At 40.5% G+C, this 23,746-nt stretch overlaps 1 protein-coding gene across 1 annotated transcript in view; it reads right to left on the bottom strand.

Moving 5' to 3' along the window:
• Nucleotides 1–23,235, bottom strand: part of RASA3 (RAS p21 protein activator 3) — a gene marked incomplete at its 5' end in the record, with an annotated part of 31,576 nt that extends 8,341 nt beyond the window's left edge. The window contains 14 exons of the mRNA XM_008942935.1: nt 430–536; nt 4,259–4,332; nt 4,893–4,970; nt 5,907–5,984; nt 6,592–6,698; nt 7,828–7,951; nt 8,473–8,547; nt 9,421–9,535; nt 10,888–11,036; nt 11,869–12,025; nt 12,541–12,645; nt 16,147–16,226; nt 20,449–20,521; nt 23,155–23,235. Of these exons, the coding sequence (XP_008941183.1) occupies nt 430–536; nt 4,259–4,332; nt 4,893–4,970; nt 5,907–5,984; nt 6,592–6,698; nt 7,828–7,951; nt 8,473–8,547; nt 9,421–9,535; nt 10,888–11,036; nt 11,869–12,025; nt 12,541–12,645; nt 16,147–16,226; nt 20,449–20,521; nt 23,155–23,235 (1,403 nt within the window). The remainder of the gene's footprint in view (nt 1–429; nt 537–4,258; nt 4,333–4,892; nt 4,971–5,906; nt 5,985–6,591; nt 6,699–7,827; nt 7,952–8,472; nt 8,548–9,420; nt 9,536–10,887; nt 11,037–11,868; nt 12,026–12,540; nt 12,646–16,146; nt 16,227–20,448; nt 20,522–23,154) is intronic.
• Between the last annotated feature and the right edge of the window lie 511 nt (nt 23,236–23,746).

The following is a 23,746-nucleotide window of genomic DNA, read 5'->3' as shown; positions in this document are numbered from 1 at the left end:
AGGCAAATCCCTGCCTACTGCAGCCACCTCTGCCAGTGCTACAGAATTTAGGAGAACAAGCTGAGATGCACATGAGCACGTTCAACACAACCCCAAATTTCAACATAAGGTATTTGTATCCTGAGCTTTGTTTCCTTGGACAATCTACTAGGTCACTGTAAAATCTACAGATGATGTTGATAACTGATGTTAGATAAATATCATAAAATATTCTGCTAGTTTATAGGTTATTGTGCTATCCCAGAAGCTTCTCTGACAGTCAGTGCAGACATACTAAAAAAAGGGCAAGAACATCCAGGGTGACAGACTTGCCTGTCCTGTGCCTTCTACAGTTACAGATCCAGATCTCATTCCTCTGTTCTTACACCATCCTTCTGTTTAATCTTTGCTTCAACATTTGAAAAAGAAAGACAGGCAAACCTTTGTTACCTTTGCTTTTCTGATAGGTAAACTCGTGGTTTGTCAGGCGAAACCACCTCTTCTTGAAGTTTTTCATCCCAAATCGTTTCCTTCCTTGTGCTCTCTTGATCATGAACCTAGTGGAGAGGACAGCAGCTGTTACTCCAGATTTTACACACACGTGCATGTAAATTTATGCATGCATATAAAGTATGTATTTATGTATATGAATATATACATATATACATATATATATACACACACGTATGTGGTAGCACTTGCAAAGCTTTAGGAGGGGACATGGTGTTTTCTAACTATTGAGGTCTTGTCTGGAGAAAGAAAGTTGCATTTGGATGGGTTTAGTGCATTTGTTAGTTAAGCCTGTCCTTTTTCCAAAGAGATAAGGGGCAAAACATGTAGTTTAACTTGTAGTCAGCACAGGGGCTCTGGTTAGTTAGCTGAACTGTAGTTTGTGCCCTTTCCTCAGGTACAAATCCAGCTAAATGGTTTCCTACTACAGCAGAAAAAGGGCAGAACACAGTTAGTACTGCTCTGCTAAGCTTGACCTGTTCATTCTGCAAGCTTTTTGTATTATATTTTTTTTTTAAAGGCTGTGAGAAAGCTCAAAAGGTTTAGGGTATGTTTAATAATTAAAAGGCAAGTGTAATGCCTCTGGGACTGTACCCTTACATGCTTTAGTCACTCTCAAGAAACAGAATCAGGATGTTCCACAGCTCCATTGGCAATTGTGCAGTGATGCTGCAGTTGGAAATGTGTTTTCAATAACACACAAAGCAACGTGACATTTGAAAGCTGGAGCCCTCCAGCCCCCCCCTTTCTGGCAGAGGAGGGGTGTTCATTTAGTGAGCTGTCAGTTTTCATTAATTTCAAAGTTGAATTAGCTTATAAGACACTGTGATGCATTCACCACCTTCCTGACCACTAAATCAATCCAAAAGCTTCAAGGTGACTTTGGAAAACGTAGTGACTTCATACTGCTTGGCATCACTTTTTTTAGTGGGGGGAGAAAACCCAAGCTGTGTATGCATATGCAGCAGGGAGTCAGTAACAGCTACTCTACACATGACATTAACTACTGTGCCAAACACAGAATTGTATCATGAAGTGAGTAAAAACTACTCACTGCAGAGTAGTTTTTATCAAGTAGGAAGGCACTATACAGCACAAAGAACACACGGAGAGAGCAGCAGATGATCTGGCTGGAGAATTTCACCAGCAGAGCTAAAATGCTTAGGCCAGCTAACACTGGCTGTCAGAACAGCTACACTGAACCACAGCTCTGTTTAAAGCTCAGACAGAAACCCAAGTTCCTGCAGACTTTAACTGTTTTGTGACCAGCTGGGCTGGTGCCTGCTGCCCATTCCAAGCTGTGTGGCTGAAAGCCAACAAGGACTGTATACAGAAAAAGACTTTTTTTTTTCAAACCAGTTCTAGTTACACACCTCTCTCATTCTTAAAATGGCCAGACAGTTACTGTCTAGGTCCTTGCTTTTGGATTATTTGAGGAATACTTAAAACCACATGATTCAGACCACCACCAAGCCCACTGATTGTAGTCTTCGTATTTCAAGATTAAGGCAAATCTCAAGGAATTTCAGGTATCTTTGGGCTGGACAATATGTTTATCAAGTTAGTATCCCTTCCTTCTCATGCCAACATTTAAAAGGTGACTTAAACCTGCAAACTCCTACAGAGCCTCCCTCTTTGAAATATGCAACCCCCATACTGCAGAGCTAAGGGCACAGTTCTAATTAAATTCTTCAAAGCTGAGATAGCCAAAAGAAAAATGTGATTTTATTTCCCACAGACAGGTGACAAGCATTCAAAGCCACAAAGTAATAAGGTCAATTTAAAGGATGTCTTTGTTCCTAACATTCACAAAATGTGAGAAGTTGAAGCAAATAGAAGCACGAAGGGAAAAAAGTCCAAGATGAAACCAGTGGTGAGTGGTTAGAGATACTGTTTCTTCTCATGTTTATGGCAGACCTAGGCTTGGATCTGCCTTAGTCTTGCTTGGCAACATCAGCATGGCCCTTTCACCTAGATGAATGGCAGGACTAGCTCTCCTTTTCATTCTCTTCTTTTTGGCAAGAGCCAGGCAGGCAGCCTTTAAGCACCAATGACATGATCTGTGCCAGGGGCTAATCTTTGGTACTGTACGTTCATTCAAAGCACAGAGGCTACAGCTTTCCAGCTAGATACTCTTGACAGAGCCAAAGATAGATTAAAAAACCAAATGCAAACAAAAAACTTTGCAAAGGCAAACAGAAACCTGACTAACCAGCCAATCAATCTGGAGAACCATCGACTCAAAGGCTGCGAAAATTCCCACCCACTTCCCAAGATATATGACAGTAATGCAAAAAGTCAGGAATAATAAGACAGTTGAAGGTCATTGCTTAACCTTGAGACCAATTTACATGAGTGCTACTTAAGAAGTGCCTAGAAAATGTATGACCACTTCTTCATCACCTGTAGTAAGTTCATTGGGATCTACACACTGAATATTATGCAAACCTCAGTGCTTCTCAGGGCCTCTGCCTACAGATAAAAGTCCTTTATTCCCTATTTACAGCAGATTTAAGGAAGGGAAATGAAACAGAGTTTGTCAACGTCAAGAAATAGATAACAAAATGTTCTCTGCTGGGTTTACACAGGCATTTCAGGATTGTTAAACAGACTACTTCCTCCCCAAAGTTAAGTCAGACAAGTCTATTGCTGCAAAGGAAGGACATGCTGTCAGCCTTGCTTGGAAGCCTCAGCTACAGCAAAGCACCAACTGCCCCTACCATCTTACCTGCATGAACTATTACCATCAACTTTCTTTACTGTTAGTTTAAGAGTCCTTACAACAGCAGCCACAGGCCGAGCAAGAAAAGACAGAAAAAAATGAGACAGGAGCAAAAGAAAGACACAGGCAGAAAAAAAATATAACGTTTTAGAGTTAGGGGAAAATGTTACAAACAATAAATTTATTTTCAAAATAAAGTAATGATAGATAAATGTACAGAAATAAAATAGACAAAACTTGCTTCTAGGGACAGGTGTTCATCAGAGAAGTGAACTGCAGAAGTTAACTGGAAGGGGTAGCCATATTTTCACTCAAGACCTAATTTTTGCATGACTTAGAGTTACCATGAAAGCTTTCTTTCAAGCAGCAGTTCAGCTTACTAAGCTCTGAGAGGAAGAATCTGGATATTTTCTTTTACTGTCTTCCTCCCAGCCCAAAGAAGCTGTTGCCACAGTGAACCTCGATGGTCGTAACACTTCAGTATTGGAACAAAAAATGTCCACACTTAGCATTTAAAACTGATAGGGCATATGGAACATGCTTCCACACAAAGTAAAGGTATTAAAACTAGAAACTGTTCCAAGTGCACCACAAACTGCCATGGTAATGACTAGCATATGGATCTTCCAGGGCAGCAGAAGCAAATTCCATTTGCAGGCTTTGCCCTCACTACAACATTCAGTATCTGCCTTCACAGGGGAATTTTACAGCTTTTGTTCACTGGAGCTCAGGATAAGAAAAATCAAATCAACTTGATTTTAACATAATGGTGATTTAAGTTTATTTTGCCTTAGCTGTGCTAATTAAGTTCTACAGGCTTCTTTTTTCTCCATTTATTTCAAACCATACTTAAATTAAGACGTTTAAATCAAATGAAAAGATGTTAAAATCAGCTATAGCAGCCAAAGGGAGTGGAAAGAGCAACACAAGAACCTTCCTGCACTCTTCTCTGGACATGTGGATGGAATAGGAGTGGTGGAGAAAGATAGCTGCCTTAGAATGGTAGCAAGCACACAAGTGAGGGTTTTGTTGCACGTGCATGCTTACCCTTCTTTAAGCAATATAGGTTGCTCTATGCTCTTGTGATCCTTCCTTCCTGAAGATGAAATTAAATCTAGAAACTAAAAGGTGAACAAAAAGCAGAGGTGAAAATGACAGGACTGCACTACCCAGATTAAAATCTTTTAACATTTGCATAATACAGAGCTACAAGAAAATACTGTAAAAGTAGTTAAACAGAAGGTAATGGCACAAGCTTGAGGATCTGGGGAGGTTTCCTGGGTTGTGAACTAAAAAGAGAATAAATGCTTTTAAGCAGGAAAACTGCAGATGACCAACACTTTTCATGCTTCTCCTTTGCTAAATGATTCTTCCACTTCCTTTTGGACCAAGCAATTTTTACCACAGATCTGCAGCATCCTATGAGGCAGGGACATGTCTCAAGCTGTAAGCAGCAGCTTGTTAATCCAACCTAATTACTAAGTAGATCCAAAGAGACTCTACTAATGACATGCCCATAATATGATACAAGTTTTTTGAATATTACAGTTATCAGGAGTCTGCTTTCTTATTCCAGCACACACTTTCTGGTTTCCAAGCAGTAGGTATTACATTCTAGGATTCTGAGCATCAGCTTCAACAACACAGCAGGATTTTCAGAACATTCACATGCATTACTTACATTTTTTACTGCATCTGCATATTTCTGCTCATTAAAATAGTCATAAAAAGTGGCCATGTAGGATTCCTTAAAGTTGGCCTGAAATACAAAGCCAAAACCATGCATATCATAATACAGTTTATTCAGAAAATATTATTTCTAACAGCAGTAGACCAAGCCACCACAGATAAGAGGGCTTTTTTTTCTGGCCAGAGGTAAAATAAGCAAAGTGCTACTTTCATGTTGTACAGCACACATTCAGTAGTACCAAACTTTTATTTCAGTAAGGCAGCAGAATGCACTTCAAATGTTCAGTTTCTACAATTAATAGCACATTCTTCCAAAGCTTCAAATTTCTGCTTTGGCTTTTAATCTGGGTCCTGAAAGAAGCTGACAAATAGTGTGAGAGAAGGAATTCTGTTGCCTCAAAGGATTTGTAAAGGAGGTACAGATTCATCTACAGTTGGCTGTGTGAACCCTGAGTAGACCTCCAGCAACCTCAAATTATCACTAGACATAGCAGTGTGGTCCATAGGTACACAAGTTTTATTTCAATCAAATATCTAGAGCATGAATATCTAATCTCATCACTGACTGGCAGAAAACTGAATTGGTATGAAAAAAAAAAAAAGCAGAGCCCTTCCCTTTACTGGTTCTTCTCAGGTGAGCTTTAAAATGCTGAAACAACCTGTAAAGCACCATAGAGCTGCTATCATCTACCAGAGGCAAGGAGAGAACTTAATGGGTTTTCCTGATCACTGTCTTTCTTCCAGAAGGAAGGAATGAAAAGCCCTGGAACAGACTTCTAGGCTGGTCACATCATTTTGCTTTACTGAAATCTAGTTCAGATTAAGACAGATTTAGCTTTCCTGTGAGCATGAGAGGCTTATAACCAAAGCAAACATAACCAGTTTTGCATAAGCCTAGTGCAACTCAAGCATTTTAAAGGCTTAATTACAATGAGTGATAAAAGATTAGAAAAAAAAGAAAACCACTTTCCTAAATTGAGCCTTTAAATGAAAATGGCATACTTACAGATTTAGATTTTGATAGGCTGCCTAACGTTTGGATGGTTTTAGAGATCAGTGTCAAAGTCCGAGAGGTCTGGGGATCCTAGGAAAGAGGGAAATATTACATGGACTAGCTATTTAAAATATGGACTACACTTCTTTCTTCTTTCACTTGCAGAAAGGTAATATACTAGTACAAAAGCCCCAGCAAAACATTGCAGAAAGAAAGGCTTTTTCAAAGGCTTTTGACTCTTAAGCCAACATGCTTCTTAGCTATGCTGTTGCTCTTTAGAGAACTGAAGGCAATCACTTGCAAAACAAAAATAGAGATTTCCATCCTGAAGACTGCCCAGGTCCTCCCCACTCCCAACAAGAACAGCTACTAAAAGTCTTGGAGAAGTTGCTTAATATTCAAAACATTTCCAGCATCAATGGAATGTTGCAGAAATGAAGCAGTGACCACCTTTTCCATAGCAGGCTAGACCATCTACCTTGTCTGTCCTTAAATTTCACTGCTCCTCTCATACCTCCCAAATTCTTGATAGTCACAGTCATTCAACACATGCTTCATATCCAAAACAGACATAGCAGATCCTTTAAGTAACAAAGGTATCTCTCCTAAAGGCTATTAAAAGAACTGAAGGAAGAATCTTGATGGACTGACTATGGTGACAGAATCATATACACAGGAAAAAAAATACAGTACTTACTGGATGGTGTGGTGTAAGCTGAAAGAGGTTTGGAGAAAGAATGGCAGGAGCAAAGAATCTCAGGAAAATAAAGCTGCTGACAGCTGTATACCTCACATCTAGGTCACCTATTTAAAAAAAAAAGACCTCTACTCAGCATTTCCAATAATCCTTCCTTTAAAACCTTCTGAAATTATCAGAATGCTTTCAGAAAGCTAACTCAAGCACGTGCTGGAGATGGATTTCTGGTTACAGGATTAACTGATGGTGGAGAATCTGGAGCCGGAGATCAGCTAGCATAAAACAAGGAAATGCCAATGACAGTCTTCTAAAGAGAAGTGACTTCATGCCACAGGCTGCATGGAGAACCCCATCCACTTTTCCACTGCAGAGGGAATGTCACACAAACCTCTGCTATACCAGCTAAGCAGCTACAATGAGTAATTGATGTAGGTCAGCACAGGAGGCCAGCCTTCAGTTACCTAGTTATAGCCCTGAGCACAAGTGCTGTACAGACCACTAAGATTTCTACTTCAGTTGGTAGTTACCAAAAATACAATGTCTTTATTTTTTACATAAAATAAAGAACATGACAGCACAGTCGATGACTTTCTGCGTGAGCTTCTCTACTATGAAGTGACTGTTTTAAAGCTGAACTCATATTACTGTCTCTAAAACTTCCTTACTGTAACCTGCTTCCCTTCACAAAAACACACAGGTGGGTTGTTTTGCCCAGTTCTGGTTTTATATTGCCCAGTGATTCTCACAGAGCCAAGCCAACCAGGAGGGAATGGAAAGAATTTTCTCTGGACAGCCAGAAAACCTTTTCAGCACATGGGCCTCCTAGGGCAATGAGCTTGCAATAACTCCAATATTTCATAGATGGGCCTTTATTACAGGTTGATGTATGAGCATAAAATAATTCATGGAGTCTGCAGAATGAGCCATGACAAAGACCTGAACATTTGAAAACGGAGCGTACTTCACAAATACTGAAACCATAAATACATACCAGCATAATGCTCTTTTTAAATGTTGTTTTCCTTTGAAAGATTGTTAAGGAAAACTCACACATTGTTAAAAGTCATCTTCTTTGTGGAATCAAGGAAAAAACAGCATTAATACACATTCCAAGTGGTATTCTGGATAAAGTGCTGTTCAATTACGAAATCCATCACGGATCAGGCATACTACTAGGTTATAGCTACATTTAAAAGCTATCAGGGATATATAATACAATAATATAAAGAAACTCACCTTGAAAACGTTTGGCAGCTGATTCTCTCAGTGAAAAGAAAATATCACACATCACTGTAGGGCAGCTTACACCAGATTTTGTAATGACAGTAAAAATGCGATCAACATATTGCCTCAAATTTTCCTGAAAATGCAATGATTGTGACAAAATTAGTGTCATTTTCAGCTGTGGAAAGAAGTGCTGTTCCTGCTTTTATGCAAAATGGCATCATTAGAAGATTTTCATTTTCAACATTCTATACTTGCTCATTATCTACTGTCTCAAGCTCCACAATACTTTCTTTGGTAAACACAAGTATCCAAGTACAAAAGTAAAAATATTATTCCTATCAAAACCAAGCATCAAGTGAAATGGCTCTGTGGTGGATTGCTCCTTTTTGTAGCACCTTTTTCTACATCATCAGTAAAGCCACTAAGTTATCCTTGTCCTCAAGGGTGAGCAGAGGAGAGAGTAACATTTTACAGATATTGCATTTCTAGCATAACGTAAAGCTTTTGTAAAAGAATTGTAAGTCTGTGGTGGTAAGAAAGCTGCCAGTGCATTCTAATGAATGGCAAAATTATTTGCAACATCCCATATCTGAGGACCTCAGTTAAACTGGATAGTGTGAACAGAGATTACAGATTTCAAAACCTAATGCATACCCTGTTATTTTCCAGGTTTTCACCATCTTTTAATTTCACAGGATCGATTTCACAAGTTTTATGGACCTGGCAGATCTGGGAAAAAAAATACAATGAAGAATTAATATATCAGTTTACCCTTAAGTTTTTTAAAAAGCATAATCTGATAGTTTTTTGGAGGTAAAAGGCAAAAGCCAACTTTCTAAATTTGTTTTTTTGTTGACAAAGCAAAGGTAAATTACATATGATCTTTATTGTTTTCCAAAAAATAGCATTAATTGGTTCTACCCTTTCCTTCAACTGAAATAAAGAATTGCTCTTCAGGCTCTAAAGCAAGGCTCTTCAAGAAAAGTCCTCTTTGGCCAAAACAGTCAACTTTGAAAGTATATTTATATTCTTTAAAAACCTGACATTCTCAGATGAAACATTAAAAAAAAAAAAGCAGCTGAAGAAATTGTCAAATCATTTAAAGGAAGTCTGTGGTCTGAAAGTATTGCCCAATTACTGCACTAAAATACCCACACCCACCATTCTGGACTGGATAGATAATAAACCATTGCTATAATACACACATCACAGACACAGTTATCTAAGAATAACTTTTCATCCAGTGGGTATAAAGGAAGAAGTGTATTACTTATAGCTTCCAAGCAGCATTCTGCCATTATATGTTCTTTATTCATCTGTGTTATTACTTTATTATTTTCTCAGAAACAAGAAACAAACAGTTTTATAACCCATGATAATTTAATTATATAAATTTAAACTTTCCTTTTCCTTTAATACAATCCAACTGTTTCTGAATTGGGTGACTCAGCTGTGGCTAAACTAACACACAGGATTTTAACATCAAAACAGGCTCTTCAGCATTATTCCTACAAAGTCATCTCAAAATGGGAAGGAATAAACAGTGTCCCTGAAGGCCTTTTACAGTGACATTTCATCAAAGAAAGTCTAAACTGCCCTTACCTCATCTATAATTGGCTTTAGAGTAACTTGCAGATAATGCATCCCTGCCAGTTTCATTGTCTCGTCAATGCACTTGGAAGTTAATGAGTTTCCTCTGAAAATGGTGTTTGGATCTCTGGAAGTGAACAATTTTCTGTCATTTAGTCTCTTTGTAATGAACTGCTAATATATGGAAATAAAAGAAGCAGCAAAAGGTGACAGAAATCTGGGTTTGAATGTACAAGCAAAATTACTCTCTTTGAGAACACAAGTCTGCATTCATTTTGTGCCTGCAGTTCCTTGTATAGCAATTTACACTGTGAGATAGGTACAGAATCAGTGATCTCATCTACAACCCCTATGATCCAAATCTGTCCCTACTGACAGCAGATCAGACTTGGATATGAAGTTACTTGCTTGTTCTTGTACACACACCAATGTCTTTTCTGGTTTTTCTAGCTTAGTACTGCTGTAGCTATTTACCAGCAGTGAACAGCAGGATGAATTACTTTGCTGGATTCATCATTTTGTTTCACAAAAAAGCTCACTGCCAGGAAGCCCTGAAGCAAACACCACCTTTGCTGGTGCATCACAGGAGCATGACTGACTAGGGAGCAGATTTCTTCACACTGCAGCAAGCAAGCTGCCTGAGCCAACCTGCAGCACAGAAAAAAGACACCTACCTACAAGGAAGGAAAACACTGTCCCTTAGACACTGCAAAAAGCCAACCCACACAAAGACTTTATTTTTTAGTGAGGAAGCTGTTAGAGTCAACATCTGTCATTCCCCTTGACTTCCAGTTGTCTCTTCTACTGCTGGTCAAGAGCATGACTACACAGGCAGGGGGCTTGTGGCAACAAATGTTCTTTAGGACTTGCCTGGTGTTTATTCTAGATCTTACACTGCTAAACTGTCAGCCCACCAGTAAGTCAAACATGGGACTTATAAGAAGTGACCAGAAAAAAGATTGCTTTCTGCTATCCACTGCCAGATCCAATTCCATCTTTGTTCCTCAGTCCTCTAATTGGACAGATTAGACAGACAGCTTGCCTTAAATATTCATGATTAGGAAGAAATTTGCTTTTTTGTTTTGAACAAATTCTCCACACACTTTTACTCAGCACTAGATGATTTATTAGCACACTATAAAGCTGAAATGATTTCATACCAACAGCTGAAGGTAATGTTGGATTTCACAGTTATCAAATACAATTAAGACTGAGAAGAGTCAAAATCCTGTCTCCCAGACCTCACAAGAGTCTTGCAAGCAGATTTTGCAAAACATGATGGGAATTCCTCCTAAAATCAAACTCTGTAAAGCAGTGAATGCACTGATAAAGACCTCTGCCACTCAGCTGGGAGGAAGAGTAACAACTCCAACAGTTTCTTTGGAAATTACATATAATTCTAGGGATGGAGTGGAGGATTCTAATACTAGCCAGCACAGAGTGGGTGTGTTTGACAGCAGTTTGGTTTTTGGTACTTACTGAGTTCTCTTCACTTCAGCATTTGCAATGGCACTTATGAAAGGCACAATTTTGCCATAGTGTAAGAAAAGCCTGACCAGAGGTATGGCTGCTTCCTGTTTTTCTCTGCAAACTTCACCCAAAATGTGTGCAGCCGATGCTGAAACGGGCTGAACAGTGGAAAGAAAGAAAAACTGTGAGAGCTCTTCCTGGAACAAGCCCCCTTTCTTTCCCCATTAGTTCCTTATTGCAGAACTCCACACAATACTTAGCAGCCAGTTGCCCAAATGTGCCTGCACACAACCTGGGTGGATGTTACATCCCATTTTTTTTCTGGCTCCAAGTTCTGATCACAAGAGGGCAGTAATTTAAAAACTATTACAGTACAGTCTCTTCTTGCAGCCCCCTTCTTAATAATTCTCTTCTCACTGAATGTTACTGTTGCCTGGGCAGCAAGTGAAGAGGAACAACTCCAACTCTTCTCAAATTCAAGCCACTGGAAGTTCAAAACCCAGTTTTTGTACTGAAAAAATAAAACCCCCTTACAACTGCTAGAAGTATACATAATGGCAGACATGGTCCAACCCTTTGACACTGGAGGATTTGTTCTTGGTTTGAGTTTGTTTTGGTTGCTTTTTTTTTTTAATTATGCAAGTAAACCTGTTCCTCCCCAGTAAAGGAAAATCAACTGATCAAACTGAAGTTTACTTTGCATTTTCACATGTAAAATTAGAAAGCCAGGAAGAATATGCTGCTGCTAAAACCACTGGTGTTCCTGGGTGTGCCTTCACCCCCCATACTGCATGCAGATAAAGATCTTCTCTGCAAGGACTGAAAACAAGTACCAGGGATATGCAGAGCTTAACAAGGCCCTCAGGCCCCAAGAGGAAGAAGCTGAAGTCTCTGGTAATTACACAACTATGGTACCACAAAGATAGTGACAGTCAAAGACCCCTGAAAGGATGACATGCAGGTAAACAACAAGCAGTGCAAGCAAATTACCTCAACATCTGCAGATTTTAGCAGGAGGTCTCTAAGTGGACTGTAATAGTCTGAGGAAAAAACATGGTCCTCAGTGTAAACCACATTTAACCTTAAGGAACCAAGGTCATCAGGTTTCAATGACTTGTTACCATTATCTCTGGGCTGCAGGAAATACCTGATATGCAAAAAATAAGACAGAAAGATGGTGTGAAAACCCGAGATTATCTCAGGCTATACATGAATATATATAAAAGGTACATGTAAACAATTTTTTTATATATATATATATGTACACATGAAATTCTTGAGAATTCTGAATCAGGCTTTTTAATTGTTTGCCAGTCTATTTTGCACCAACTGTAACACAGGAAGTTCTGATCATAAAGACTTCTGTAAATATGACTAAAAACCCACACACTAGAACTATGGCACTGCAGATGAACTGCAGTAAATAATATCACAGAGCTAACATATTAAAACTCCCACATGCAATACAGAGGCAGACTGAAATCTCTAATCACATTATCAAAACTTCTTGTTCTAACATTTGCTCAGATTACTTTGGCTTGCTTACAAAAAAAAGATAAAAATTAAATCCATTTAAACTTTATCACATAGCAGTAATTACTCTAAAGTCTTCACAGCAGACATATGTTTCTACTTATTCTCCAAAAGAAAAATGTCAAATACCATGCTTCATAAGAACTAGACTGTCGGAGAAATTTCAAAGGGAGTCTCAGTTCTCCTAAAAACTCGTCTCCAAACTTCAAGTTACTGGCATTCCAAAGATCAACCCTGTAAGAAAACCAAATAATTGTAAAAGATTCACAATAAATAAAAAAATTAAAATCAAATAATCCCAACCTTGTTTTCAGTTTTGCTGAGTTTTTTTTCCCTGCTCAAGCCCATGAGTCACAAACTCTTGAAACTGTACAACAGTGGTTTGCAAACAGTAAAGAGACAACATTTACCTCAGACTCCTGGAGCCTTGCAATCCACCTCCACAAAACATCAGTGATAAAAATAACCTAGACTATCTTTCCCTCATCTCTACTGTTCCCACTACCCATATTCATAAAGATTCAGAGGGCTGTTTGGCTATCACAGATAATGGAAAAATAGAGGTAAAATGGACACCAAGGGGGGGAAAGTGCAGAGATAGGTAAGGACCCCACACTGTCAGTCCCTGTCTAATCTGGGGTTAGCAGCAGTGAAGCAGAAGCCTTAGAGAGTCAGGCTGAATGTCCACATAGTCCTTCCCAGTGCTCTAGAGCTCCTGAGAACATCCACTGTGTCAAGCTTATAAAGCTGTTTCACCTAAACTCATTCTGTACAGATACTTCAAACCTTGGGAGAGTTTTACTACTCCATATAATCTGTGTATTGACTGGAGCCTTCACAAGTTTTAGTACCCAGTCCCTCATGTTTGGGGAGTTCTAGCATGTGTCTCTAGATGATACCTCCTCTCCTTTCACGTGCTCTTTAATAGGATGTAAAACAACTGCACTGAGAACCAAAGCAGTAGTGGTGTCTAACCTGGCATTTGTAGATAAATGCTACAACACCCACCTTGAAGCAAGGGTTTCAAACTCCAGGGTAGCTGTTTCTGTACATATTTTAAGGTTTCATCTGAGAGGCAATTTTGCTTTAAAGAAAGCTCAGCTGAGAATTTTGCAGCTAAGTGACAGTCTGCACGTGCCTTAAACTTTGGAGAAGGTAAAATGCATGGGGAAAAAAATAGAGGTTTTCAAATAATGAGAATTTTTAAATGAGCAATTTTAATGTAGTTAAGGTGCAAAATTATCCAATTATGGACATATTCAAACTACCTCCCTAGTCTCAAGCAAGTCCCAGTAGGCCTGGCCAGCAGTGGATGCTGATCGTCCTGTTAAAGGTTTATCCTACCTTATGCAAGTGCTGAGGATGTCACTTTTAAATCCTCTAAGCCTTGGATCTCTCAACAGTGTCTCATGCATCAAACCTCATACACTAGACATACTACCAGCTCTCACTGCATGCCTGCTGGGTAAAGTTCTTCAAACTTTGATATTTTGACTGTATTTCTACAGGACAGCAATTCCCCAGAAAGAAAAAATCTACCTCCTCTCCCTTTTCTCCATACCTGTTATCTGGCTGGCTAATTTCAGATTGCTAAAAGCAGGTTCAGGAGGAAAGGAATCTTTTGAGTTTATTTACACATACTCAAGCTTAGAGCTTACCAAATATTTACAGGCTACTGGTTTCTAGATTATCCAAATTCTTTCAAGATGCCCACTAGCAATAGCACACACATGCAGCCAAAGGGTGTTCCCCCCCAGCAACTTAACTTAGAGAAAAAAATCAGTGCAAAGGATCTGTGGGAGAGAACTAACAACTCAAGGCAGATCTCACACTACACAGTAAGCAAAGCAGGCATGCAAATTCTGAAATTGTTTTGTGCCCTTGGTACAAAGCATAAGCAGCATTTAAGAAATCATAATACACAAAACCTCAGAGTCTAAAAGATTACTGTTTCCTGAGCTTTTCAAAAAGCAAAATTATGGCATTATTCTGAAACTGGTCAGACTGTAGTCACAGAAAGAAACAGCAGGGAGGGGGAGAAAAAAACAATGAATTCACCAGACCATCTGGTCCCTAAGTGTTGATCTGCCCAGCCTGCAACTTCCTACACCCACTCAAGAAGAGCAACTCTCATAGCTTTAGAGAGAAACCATGAGAGACTAAGTCTCCTCTTTACCCTGAGGAATGGTCTTTTTCTCAGGAGAGGAAAAGAAAACAACCCCCCAAAGCCATAAATTGTATGAGCCATCCAGAGGGCACGGGGGCAATCTAACAGTGACTGCACAGAGGGAGGAAGTGAGCGGGGGTGGGAGGGGAACCTGAGATGGAAACAAAAACACTTTGTCCTATAGGGGAAAAAACCTCTGAGCAAAGAGTTTGCCCAACCAAGACTAACACTTTATCTGCTCTTGTGTGTTATTTATGTGCTTAATCTTTTCCCAACTATTTTGGAAGCCTCCTCACAAACTATTCATCTTTACCACACTCTGATGTGCTGGTTTTAAGGAATGAAAGGCTTTTCTGAAGCTCAGCTCCACATACATTATTGCTGCAGACAGTCATTTGTCCAGGAAAGATACTAAAGTAATATAACTGTATAATTCCATTCAGTCCAGCAGTACAAACTAAGAATCAACTGAAATATTAAGCAATGTATAACCCCTGTCCACCAATGTCTAGGGTTCCCTTTCAGAGTCACAAAACTATCATTTAAACTCTGTGTGTAGCTGGGCATCAGGGTTACAAAGACTAGACTGGGACTTCCAAGAGTATTCATAATTCCATTCAGTCCAGCAGTACAAAATAAGAATCAAGTTGCCCATTCCATCATAGAGATCCCACAGAATATGGGACATGTTCCCTCATACCTGCTGACATCATGCAAAGCTTTGCAGAAATATAGTCTGGTGGAAGAGTAAACCACCATTCTCCCTCAACCTTTCTTCTTCCATGTCCTAGCATAAACCAAGAGGAATTTCTGACCACCTAATGCAGCTACATGCACCCAGATCACCAGATGGCCTGAGTCTTCAAGTTTCACTGTATATGATGGTATGACGCATGTGATACCTTTAGGTTTTGCACCTCCTATTGTTTCCTCTCCACTCTTTCTGTTCATATGTCCCCAGACACTGTTGCCAAACCTCAGCAGGTCTTAAAACAGTACTAAGTGGGTGGCAGGGGGTGGGGTGGGGTTGTTTTGTTTCTGAAATCAGAGTTCTTTCCCCATGCAATGGATTTCACATGTATCGTACCCAGCCTTGCAAGAAGAGGTTAAAGTCTGGCAGGCAAAAGAGAAGAGAAACTGCCTCTGCCACAGAGAAACTCTTGAGTTCAAGTTTCCCTTCAGGGAAGAAGGATCTTATATGGGTTGCTAAAATTAAGTGATAAAAGAAAACATAGACAGAGCATCACAGAGCTTGTGGGCTCTCTTGGGAAACTGAGGGAGGGAGGAAGGGAAGGGGAGCTCAGACATGAAAGGCTGTGCTTAATGACAACCATGCATTAGTATATACAGTGTATATAGGACACAGAGGAAGAGAACAGGGATCTTTCCTGCAGCAGAACCATCCCACATATTCAGCTGTGATCTACAGGACAACTGAGGTAAGTCAACAGATAGAGTGGTGAAGACTCATCTTGACTGGAGAACATCAAAACCATTAAAACTTAGTCTACTACAAAGTGACACAACTTTGGAAGACAACTTCATTAGTAGAAAGTGTTTTATATTACCTAATCTCCATTTTGTCAACTTCATCAACATCTTCAATATCAAAATGGGATTTCTTGTTGTAGCTACTGGGTCTTGTAACCTAATAAAAAGGAGGAAACTTTAACAGCTTGATCTGATACAAAAGCATTCAGATGTTACATGTACAAAACTCTGGAAGACTGCAGCCTTCTCCTGTCAGCAGTGACTTCAGTCCTGATTCTGAAAACATTCATGCATGTGAATAAACACTTTGACTAGACAGATTCCTGACTATACAAAAGTGGTGGTTATACAATCATCTCCAAGAGTAACTAGATACTCCATACTTTTTTACAAAGAAAGGACATCTTTAATACCACTAGAGTACTTTGAGTTTACATAGATAGAAGAAAAAACAACATGGAAAGGAGTACCACTTATAAGCCATCTAGGGAAATAAAAGAGCAATTAATAATTGTGTTTAAATACAGTTGTACAACAGATGCCCTGAGGCACTCTGAAAAGGAAGGGGGAACCCAAATCAAAACCAACCTGAAAAACATTCTGCAGTGGATCCAATTAAAATGAAGTCAATTAAAATGAAGTTCTACCTGTCCTGATACCCTGGATGTAAATTTATCATGCCCATACAAAAAAATAGCAATTTATTATGTTCTGTACTGTTATCACAACACAGAACTAGGTGCACAGTTCACCAACCACATCTGCCAGACTGATAAACAGCAAAGCATGGACAGAAAATAAAGGGAAGATAGTTGTAAGCTTAGAACATTAGCAGTAAGTTTTTGTACAAGCATTTTATGATGTTAGAAAACAAATTTTAAGAAAAGACTTTGATGGTTGTGTTTTTGTATAGCGTGTCAGAAACTTGAGCAGAAGGCTGCCCCACCCAGCTGAAACCACAGCAGGAACTGATCAAACACAAGTGTGTATGATGTGTGGGTTCAGCTCTTGGTTGCACACAGAAGCTGAACTTTATTGTAGGTTTAAATATGCTTGTGGCTTAATACTTCCCACTCACTAAAACTGGCTCTTATTGTAAACTTGACTTCTTGGGTTTAGATTGTACATCTGATGCAGATGGTACAAACAAGGGAGGCAAAGCTGCAGAAGTGGAGAGGAACCAGAAAATCTTCAGCACAGGACACTCAAGTGACTCTTTTTTTGTGTGTATGTTTGAGGCAGGCATCATTTTCAAGGCAATACAGAAAAACTAGAATGTACTAGCAGCACTGGAGACCAAACCCTCTAAACTAACTAAACAAAATGCACTTTTAAGCCCAAGACCACAGAGGACTTAAATACAGCCTACAACCTCAGGAGCTCAGCCCAAATTTTATCACCCTATCCTTGCATCTGTCTTCATTGTGGTTTCAAGAAATAATCCTACAAAACTGCAAATGACATTTTCTACAACCATTGCAAAACTAATGGTGTCATTTTTAATAAGGAAGTCAACTTCTAAGTCTTGTATTATCTGTGCCACAAGTTGTTAAAAAACTTATTGTATAGGTGTAACTTAGGGCATGACCCTTTTAAGTAAACAGTTTCCTGAGCAATTTTGCCAGAGTCTGCACATCAGAGGTCTTTCTGTTTGCCTGTATGACTGCTTAGTGTGTAGATTAATACAGCTCAAGAGTGGTATTCCTCAAAAGATAGCTGTATGAAGTCCATCCATTCCAAGGATGGAACTGGAGATGAGGGAACTCCAAATCCACAGCGTTGAACTAGCTGCCACATAGCATTTGGCAAAAAACAGGGGGCACGAGTCTGCAGCACTGCTCCTTTTCTTTAAGCAAAGCTGGGAAGCCATTTATCAGCTGCAACCTTTTTTCCAGCACATGCAGGTTTATGACAGGTCCTCAGGTCCTTCCTCAGTTTCTCTAGGAGGGCCACTCTGCTGAAGCTGCAGACAGAATTCCGAGCCCCCTCACCACGCTGCAGCTGGAGCCCTGGTGAAAATGGCTCCTCACCATCAGGTGCAAGTTTCACTCATAGCACCCCTTAAATAAGCCCTCAGATTTCCCCAAAGCAATGATAAACTGTTTTCCACTTAGCAAATTCGATCTGTGTGACTTTTTGGTTGTGGAAAGCATCCATTCACTGCTTTTTGCAGATCAGCTTCTTCCCCAGAGGCAGGGCCAATCACTGTGCTGGCAAGCTGCAGGAAAGCTGAGGAAGATGGAAGCAGTATGTGACACCACTGTCAGCAGCTCCACAGGAATCAGAGCACCCTGTTACCATGGACCAGCCACAGGTCTGCCCAAGTCTCATTAGTGAGTGTATTTCCCAGTCACGGCAGTTCTACTGAACCTTGTTTCTTGGAGACATTTAGCCTGATATGGACTAACTGCTCTCAAAAATGACATAAATCTATGATGACTGTCTGCAGTAAGGGTATGTTTACATTTCAGAGTTCTGGCTGATTCAGACATTTCCCAAGCTCTGCTCTTACCCACACAGAAAACGTTTTGCTCTGAGTTAGCAGAACAACTGGGGCATGAGCTTAAGTTCAGGTTTTGCTTCTGCTGACACTTGCACGCAACCCAGCTCCCAGCACAAAGGCCAGCCAAGCAAGCCCCCAGCCCCCTCCACAGCTCCAGCTGGACATCCTTTCTCTTCCTCTCCTTCCTCTCCCAGTATGGCACCATCAGGCAAGTTCAGTGTTTAAATCCCAAACGTTTCTGCAGCACACAGGAGGCTGAGGAATCAGACAGGTGAAGTACTGAGCTTTGCAGTCCATTCCTGCACTGTGTTCTCATTAAAAAGCTCTCCCTGACAGACACCTCCAGAACTGCCAAAATTAAGAATAAGAAGGCCTATTTTAGTTTGTTTACATATAGCATCACTCTCATGTCATGCCAAGGGCCGCAGCTCTGGGCCAGGTGTCAGACTGAAATCCTGGGCAGCCCTGAGGAAACACTCTAACACCTCAGTGCAGTTTCAGTGGTCAGTGGCACAGAACCCCTCCCCTGCCCACCATGCCCACACAGCACCTCCCCAGGGTCAGGCAAGCAGGCACAAAGGCTCACTGCCAGCTGAAGTTAAGTCTGCAGGGAATTTATACCCTAGGAGGGGATGTGTTTGGTTAGCAGAGGAAAGGTCACCCTAGACAGCTAGCCTGGCCAACCCTCAGGGCTTCCAGCCCTTTGGGCAGCAAGGAAGCTCTCCTGCCAATAAAGAGCTTGCAATATCTGTTCCTCAAATCCATGTCAAGTACATCAACAGGAGCATGTTTCTGCTGCTACCACCAACTTCAGGTTAGCTAGTACAACTGTCAGCTTCTAGACAAAGGGGATGCTTTGTAGAAGGGGGAAGACAGCAATAAGCCCCCCACTGACACTGCCAAGGATGATAGGTGCTCCTCAGCTGTGCACAGCACAACAGCACCTGGATGGCTCCTCACTCCCCAGCTCTCCTTCCTGGTGTGGCTGCCAATGCACCTGAACAGATTTGAGGCACCACATCCCTAGGTGCCATTCTTAAGCCACCAGCAGTTTCTACTGCAAACGTGACCTGAATGATGTACAAGCAGAAAGGGCTTTCAAATGAGAAGTACTACTCTGGCTTTTCCTCAGCTTCATTATGCCAGGCATGCTCTTGAGGTGTCTACTGAAATAGGACAGTTAAGTGTAGACCAGGGCTAAGATGTCCAAGAGAAAAAGAAAGATAGACATATTTCAGAAGAAAGAATGAAAAGTTTCAAGAGGTATCAGAGTTATAAACATGCCCATAGATGTATGGACACATCACAATTACAGCTACTCTTGCCAGAAAGAACCAAAATGAGTACTTATAAAAGTTACACTTTGTCTTAGCTGGACTTCTTGAAAATTCTCTGCATTAAATGAAGCTGTAGAGGTTTCACCCACTTGGAGGAAAGGCACTGGTATTGCAGCAGACTGGTAGAGAGCCAGAACATCCAGCTCAAGTCTATCTTTCCTCTACAGTGTTCAGTATTCCTAGGAGATAACCTTCCTCCCACTGACAGGGAAAGACAGGGTGGAGCAGCTATAAAAACACAGGCTAAAAAAAGTATTATTTTTAAATAATATTTTAACTGTCCTTTTTCAAAACACTTCTGAGGTGAACAGCCTGCTGCTCAGAAGTGCCCACCTTGAAATTTTTCTACAGAGCACCTGAGCCAAAGCCAAATACTGCTCCTTCAGCAGCCAGCCAGTCTGATCCTGTGTACTTCTCTCCCCTGCACCCCTCTTTGAAACAGTCTTCAAAGACAGCTGGCACAACACAGAGCAGGATGCTGTGCCAAGTAACTACAGTATAGTATTTCAGCTTATCACCCATTCCTTTGAAATACCAACCTCAAAATAAAACACTTCATCAAAATGTGGATTGTTGGTCTTCTTTTTAACTTTAGTCTTTTTGGCTTCTGATCTGAATTAAAGAAAGAAAGAAAGAAAAAAAAAGGTTAAGAAACAACATTAGCAGAAGTGTGATCTTAGAACAGGGCTACTGAGGGACAGTCATCCACTTGATGGATCTGATAAACTGAAATACCCTGTGGTTGTAACACAGCAAGGTGCACACACGTGTGAGAGAGGGATCCACTGCTCAGTGGGAGCAATCAGTTTGCTCTCCTCTCTTGAACACAAGTCCTTGAACCCTGGTTCAGTCCCTTGTTTGATCCAGCAGAATCTTATATCTTTACAAATCAACTGGCAAGAATGGTGCTTTGAGGAGCAACATCTGGTGAACGGACCCAAGAATTCCTCCTGCCCTAAAAGCACAGGAGACAGGAAGGCTGCCACAGCTATTCTGGTGTTTCATATTTTACAATCCTAGCCTGGGGAATCAATGAATGCTTTTCAGTGGTGTTAAATAAATCAAAAAACCCAGAATGATTTCCTCAGTAAGAATATTTCTGTTGCTATATCCCCCACCCTTTTCCCTGCAGCCTCAGCAGCACTTGGGTAATGTTAAGTTGTTGTATCATTGTGAGTGGTGCTGAGCAGGATTCTCTTCATATCTGCTGCTCTGCAGGAACAAGCCATGGCAGAGCTCCTTCACACCACTCAGCATTGCCTGTCCAGCCTCCATGGGCAGTGTCATCTGCCTGCCTTTTAGGATGGAGACATCTATCTGCTTGGCCTTGGGTTAGAGCATTTCTCCTGGGCCAGCCAACAGCTGTTTGATGGTTTCCCAATGTTATGAACCTGTGCTTGATCTGTTCTCTTTACCTACAAGTGAAAAGCTCTGTGCCACCAATCCTCCCCTACAGCTCTGCAGGCACAGATAAAACAGACACAGATGGAGAGGCACATCAGCCATGTGGAAAACTGACCTACTAATCATTTCATCCCAGAATCTCTCTCTCATTTCTCACACTGCAAAGCTGCTTAGATAGCTTCTAACTGCTTATATTAATGGCACAACTCTATGTCCTCTTTCACAGAGGTCAAGTAAAGCTGGTTCTAATTCCCAGTGCTGCTACAGGCTTCCTGTGTGACTTGAATGGGCCAGTCCCTCAGTGTACAGTGTTTTCCCATCTATTATACAGACATAGAAACAGTTTTGGCCAGGAAGTCTGATGGCCCTGTAAGCACAAATAACACAATAAACAGCAGCACGTTTGTTGGGTTTTATGCTTGGCATTGCATAAAGGCAGCAGAATAAAGCAGCTTTCCTACTCTAAAAGGAGAAAAATCCAGAGAGAAAAAACCCATTGAAAAATCCAGAGAGGAATGATGTACAGATTAAGACTTTCCCACTGAGCCTAGGAGGAGCTGAGAGATAAGAAAGACTAATCTCCTGCAGGACGTAGGGCAGCTTGCCTATCCCAGCTCATCAGTCACACTTGCCAATCTTCCTCTTTACTGATAAGCCCATCTGGGAGGGGACTGGGGAGCAGGATGTAGGATGGGAGGTGATTAAGGCAAGCACAATTACTGGGCAATTACAAAGCAGTGGATGGGAATAAGCTGCATGCTGCCTGCTGGAGATAGGAGGCAAGCCTTTGCCCCCCACCAAAGAACAGAGAGGAATAGGATGAGGCTACACTCCCAGTTCTGAAGAGAAACACATTATCTGTTCTCAAACACTATCTGGGCTGGGGGGTGAAGGGAGGCAGACAAAGGCAAGGATAAAAGCTACCCAGGACCATCTGAAACAAGTTACAGGCTTAAACCATCAAAGCATAGAACTCAAATACACAGCTCATTAATGGAGACCAGGAGTAAGACACCTAGACAAAAAATACACACCAGTCTCAAAGACTCCTCTGCATGCAAGGTAAGTACTTGTCAAGAAGGCATCTGATCTCCAGTATTTTCAATAAATTGTGAGACATCATGAATAACCCACGCTACCAAATCTGATTCTCTGAGGTCACAGCAGAGTTGTTTTGTTTCTGCCATGGCACAGACATACAAGACAACTCTAAAGAAGCAGAAACAGAACAGTAGCTTCCAGCAACGTGGGAAATTTTTGGATACAAAACAGGAAAATTTAATCCCAAACTTAAACTGAAGAGTACTATGCAGAATCTCATTAATACAACCTCCTTCCAAGTTTTATCCATGCTGTTATGTTCACATATTATAGGACTGAGCCTCCTAAGGCTTTTGACATATACATTAATTTGCCACACCCCAGAAGTGAAAAGACTCTAAACATTCACACACAAATGTGCATGCCCTGCAATATGTTGACATATTCAGCTTTCACTTCTTCCCCTGCCCAAAATGAAGCAATAAATTTGCTCAAAAACTGGCCTCCAACTGTGAGGTGAGAAGATGCACAAATTAAGCCTAACCACAAATTACATACTGCAGGATATTCAAATTATCCAGAGATTATTCAGACCTTTACATAAATCACAACTGAAACAAGCCTCAAATTTCTTACTCTAGTATAATTCAGTAGTTCATATCTGCACGTATCAACACTGAACATATTCTAGTAGTGTTTAAATACTACCATCTGTCCATCTGAGAATGCAAATTTCTAATAGACAAGGTAAACAGAAAAGATCCTTACAAAATGGAAGCTCTGGTAGGTGCAGCACTTACCTGGAGGGTCCTGCTAAGGTAACTGTGGCATAGGGATCACATTGTCCATTCACAATGGGCAGCCCTTGGCACTCTAAAACTCTAGAAAAGATGAAAATGGAGACAAAACAACTCAATGAAATGCAAGGACAGCAGTGAAAATAAAATCAATGCATTCCCATTCTGTTTCCTTTTCATAATACCTTATATGGGAGAACTGAAATGTTGTTTAGCACAAGCATTTGATTTATACCTAAACTTAAAAAAACCCATTTTAGTCTTAAATACTAACTTTAGCAGGGTTAAAAATACTGTTAATTTACAGAGAAGCCTTAACTCAAAGGATTCTTCTGCAAGTACAACAACTTCAAGTTCACAGAACAAGAGTCTGCTGTCAAGATGGGAGCTGTCAGCACTTTCAAATTCTGTGACAACTTCTTTCACCAAAAAAAAAATAACCAAAACAGAATTGACTTCTATAACAAAAGATTTTTAAAAAATCCACACAGACAGATCCCAGCAGCAGTCAAGGAATTTCTCAGAATCACATTCATGAAGGTCCCAGTGCTTCTGACAAGGTTTGGCATGGGCTCATTTATAAAGGTGAGTTAAA

This window comes from Merops nubicus, unplaced genomic scaffold (assembly GCF_000691845.1).
Source record: "Merops nubicus isolate BGI_N331 unplaced genomic scaffold, ASM69184v1 scaffold5646, whole genome shotgun sequence".
NCBI classification, from domain to species: Eukaryota; Metazoa; Chordata; class Aves; order Coraciiformes; family Meropidae; genus Merops; species Merops nubicus.
This window is presented reverse-complemented; position numbering and strand designations above follow the sequence as displayed.